This window comes from Notothenia coriiceps, unplaced genomic scaffold (assembly GCF_000735185.1).
Source record: "Notothenia coriiceps isolate Sejong01 unplaced genomic scaffold, NC01 NC01_scaffold00035467, whole genome shotgun sequence".
NCBI classification, from domain to species: Eukaryota; Metazoa; Chordata; class Actinopteri; order Perciformes; family Nototheniidae; genus Notothenia; species Notothenia coriiceps.
In genome coordinates this window covers 1-4,322 of record NW_011368168.1, presented here as the reverse complement: position 1 = coordinate 4,322, position 4,322 = coordinate 1, and the positions used below count along the sequence as shown (strand labels likewise).

The 4,322-nt window shown below is 38.4% G+C and overlaps 1 protein-coding gene across 1 annotated transcript in view; it reads right to left on the bottom strand.

Annotated features, from left to right (window-relative positions):
- The window catches only part of LOC104962934 (xylosyltransferase 1-like), a gene marked incomplete at its 5' end in the record, with an annotated part of 29,560 nt that extends 27,797 nt beyond the window's left edge, over window positions 1–1,763 (bottom strand). The window contains 2 exons of the mRNA XM_010791447.1: window positions 1,035–1,211; window positions 1,547–1,763. Of these exons, the coding sequence (XP_010789749.1) occupies window positions 1,035–1,211; window positions 1,547–1,763 (394 nt within the window). The remainder of the gene's footprint in view (window positions 1–1,034; window positions 1,212–1,546) is intronic.
- Between the last annotated feature and the right edge of the window lie 2,559 nt (window positions 1,764–4,322).

Here is a 4,322-nt window from a genome sequence, read left to right as displayed (position 1 = left end):
TGTGTGTGTGTGTGTGTGTGTGTGTGTGTGTGTGTGTGTGTGTGTGTGTGTGTGTGTGTGTGTGTGTGTGTGTTGCAAACATCCTCTAAAAGAGATGTATACCTTTTTGACTTTAATTTTCTCTGTTTGTTTGGTTTATGTGACGTACAAGACAAACCAAACAACCTTACCTTTAACACCTACCCACAGGCGCAAGAAAAGCCTTTTGGACGCTTTATTTTGAATTGAAAAATGCTCCTGAATACATTTAGAATTTTTAAGCAGAATATATTCTTTTCAAATCATTCTTCTGAATGCCAAATTGCATTTCACTACACATCCATGTTTGTGTATGAGGCAAATGTACCTTTGAGTCCCTTTGAGGCTATTCCTTGCTAACATCTCATGTAAGATAATAGCTACTAGACTAGAAGTATTAAAATGAACAATAAAGCAAGTTGGGCAAATACATGTGTCTGACTGATTTTAATGCTTTGAACCTAAATGTGATTAACCTTGTCGACTTTCACTTTTAGTAAGATTTCTACTTCAAAACTCTCTCTCTGCAGCATTTTTCTGCCTCACAATCCTAATTGTATTGATATTTTAATGATAAAAGAGAGTGCTGACACGGGCAAGACAATACAAGATCCAACAGCGCCTAACAGTGTCATATGATATGGGTTGCATCTTTTAGGCACATATATATACTCTATATAGACATATGTATATAGATATTCCAGCATTTCACACAGCGTTTGTATTGTGCCCTTGAGATAAAGGCCTATTAATCAATTCAGTTTCACTGGCATTGTCTTTTGCAGTACAATCGTCCTTGCTTGGAGGGTTTGCCTGCAGCCATTTCGTTTTTTCTACTATTTCAGAGATGCAACGTAGAAGAAATTAAATCAGATTCAGAAAATTCGAAAATAAAGGCCACACAGGGCTGTAAGGACGTTAGCAGTACCTCTGTACTGAAGCCCTGCTTTTGGATGCATAATTAATTATAGAAAATTGGCAAGCCACATTTTTTATTCCACCTTATTGTTTTTTACCTGAAAGCGGTGGAAGTCGGCAGGCTTGAAGTCATTGGGGGAGCAGCCGCACCAGTCCACGATGTGCTTGTACTGGCACTTACAGCCCAGTTTGCGGTTCCAGTTGGTGATGCGCAGGTTGTTATCCACCATGCTCTCACAGTGGGCGCTGTTCTCCAGCACTGTGTGGAAGAACGACTGGTGGGGGAGACGTGGGAAGAGGGAGAGGGCAGAGAAAGAAAGACAATATTAGAAAGTAGCACACATTTTTTTCAGAGAGGAAATAGAGTAGCAGCGACTTCAGCTATTTTCCAATTCTCGTATACGCTTGGAAAGTCAGCCTTCATGTTATGCTTTTATTTCTGCCTATGAGTTTCCCTACACATCTAATACAGCAATGATAAGTAAAAAGTGTATTCTGTTTCTATACGTGACAAAGGGGAAGAGCAAAGCCTGTGAGTTGAAGGTTAAGAAACACTTGAATGTGTAAAAGTTGTGTGTGTGTAAAAGTGGTGAGTGTAGATGTGTGTTACCTCGGCCGGCAGCAGAGTGTAGGAGTAGAAGCGCTTCATGCTGGTGACCAGGTCGTCCTTTGAGTTGATGACATATTCCACAAACATGCGGTTGAGGAGGAACCAGTCGGACCCTCCATCCACAGAGATGCCTTCTGCGATTTTACGGTCGCCCAGTCTCCACATGTGGGTGTCGCATTCGAAAAACAGACGGTCCAGACCCTGCTTACGGATAAACCTGGCGAGCACACGCAAACATATGGTTACACCGCTGAATGTAATTAAATAAACGAAACAATGAGAACTTTTATTTTTCAGTAAGAGAAACAAACAAGCAAGCAGGTGAAAATTAGACTTTCAAAACACCATTTACATAAAAAGAAGCACTCTTTAGTTCTTGTTTTATATTTAGAGGGACATTTGTGTATAATCAGAAGCTATTTTTTATTTTTTGCCAATTCTATTTTTAATTTCCAATAAAAAGCGGATCTGTGCCTGTCACAAGAGGCCTTTGTGGACTTCAGTGAACATTGTCCTCTTCCAGTGGGAGAAAAGGAATGCTTATAATAATATCAGGGGGAAAATTTGTTAAAAAACGAGGTGAGCTAAAAAAGAGAATACTATAAAGCAGGGTTGTCAAACTCAAATACACAGTGGGCCAAAATAAAAAAAATGGGTACTAGTCGAGGGCCGGACTGGTTCAATGTTTATTGCAAAACTTATTGAAATGAACTTATTGCACATATTAAACCTGGAACTAACAAAGCTTAAATGATTGCCTATAAAAACAACATTAAACATTAAATAATCAGTTGCATTAATTTCTTATGGCTCTATCTGCAGCTTCTTATGATTACATTTTTCCACAGGCCAACAACAGCTTCACAAAAACAATTTCCCTGAAAGAAAAAACCAAACATGCCCTGCTGTCTCAAGAGAAAAAGTGCAGAAGGAAACATCCATTGAAACTCAGTTTGCTCTGTGATGCTAGTTCAAGCCAGATACTTGGCATCTCATCTTGGGTGCAAGTTCATCAATGTTTGGGCTCAGGCTCTGAGCTGAGGAGATCCTCAGGGTTGAGTGAAGGTGTGCGTGCAATATACCGGCGGGCCAGATCTAATAGTAATTAGAAATTATCCTGCGGGCCGAAATGAAATCCAGCACGGGCCGGATTTGGCCCCACGTGCTGTAAAGTATGTTCAGCTAGACACAACTCTACAAAGAGAGATTACAGATTTGTCATGTTGATATTTTAAGCCCAAAAGCAATTTTTTTTTTTAAACTGTAAAGAAAAGTCCAATATTACAATATATTTTCTACTTTCTGATTGTATTTGAACACATGTTGTGTGATCCAGGCTTCCATCAGCAAACTAATTACCATATCTATGCTAAGTTATAATAATACATGTAAATAGTAATACATTTTTGTCCTAACCAGGTCCTGTAGAAAATATAACATTTTGCAAAGAGCCATTAATCACTCAACTCGACCGACAGTGACGTGAGAAAAACGCAGCAAAACTTTGACTGAACTACAGACTGTTGACACAAAGCACAGAGTGAAGGGCTAGAGTGGTTGTAAACATGTAAATTGTTTACTCTGTACAGCATGTGGAGCCCCCCATTTCCTCCAATATTGGTAAGACACTAAATAAATTATGAAAGAAATTCAAGTTGAGTTTTTTGTCTTTGATTACTGCATTGTCCTGCACAAAACACATTTTTGAGTTCTCCTTCGTCCAGCCCTTATTGTGTTGTATCCATAGAGGAGCAGGACTATACATGGAAATGAGTAAAATGTGACAGGAGCAAAAAGAGTTTCAGGGTTAGGGTTCAGGGGTTAAACCCTTATCTATATTATGTTAGTATTTAAACATTACATCCCAAAATGACTTTACTTTAGCAGAATCTTTGTCCTATCCTTGGCCTGAGACGACAGGAGAAATGTGTCATTTGCACGTTAACCAGCAACAGGCCGAGTGACACCCTGTATGCATAATGGATGGTGTTACTCCTACTGACGGATCGAGTGTTGATGGAGGGAGTCAAATTCTGGTCAGCCGGGTCAGACTGATCCCTCTGTTACCTGAACGCTGACTAACACTGATGTGTCGACCTTGTGGCTTAAACAAACATACGTGGAAGACATTTTAGAAATGCACTCATTCTGTGGTGTTGGTAAATATGAACATACAACCCCCATATTTAAAAAACTCAATCTATTAAAATGTGTTGACAGTAAAGCTTAGAACAGTACTGATTATGCACAACATTTTCCATAACAAAATGCCTAATAACATTCAAAAGCAGTTCCAAACCACAGTCAGGAAATACCCAACTAAGCATCCTAACTGGCTGTGTAGCAAGCCCTGTAGAACAACCATCAAATCACACAGCTTATCCATAATCGGAGTTAGAACGTGGAATGGACTTCACCCAGACCTTTCAAGTATCACTTGTCATCAACAATTCAAAACTAAATTAATATTTGCAGATTACTCCAGCTAACAAATATTGGGTATTCCCAGAATCAATTATTTGTTTTAGAAATATTAACTTCTCAGTTTGTTTATTTATTTAATATTGTTTACATAACTTTTTATTTATTTTTTCCTTCTTATTTATTTTCATCTTTATGCAGTTGAATTATAATTTCAGACCTGGAAATTGCCTTGTAATATTTGCATTGGTGTATATGAGTGCATTTGTGTACTTATACACCTTAACATATGGTGCTTATGTATATGTTGTGTGAACATATGAATGTAAAAAAAAGTCACTTGAAAATAAGTGTC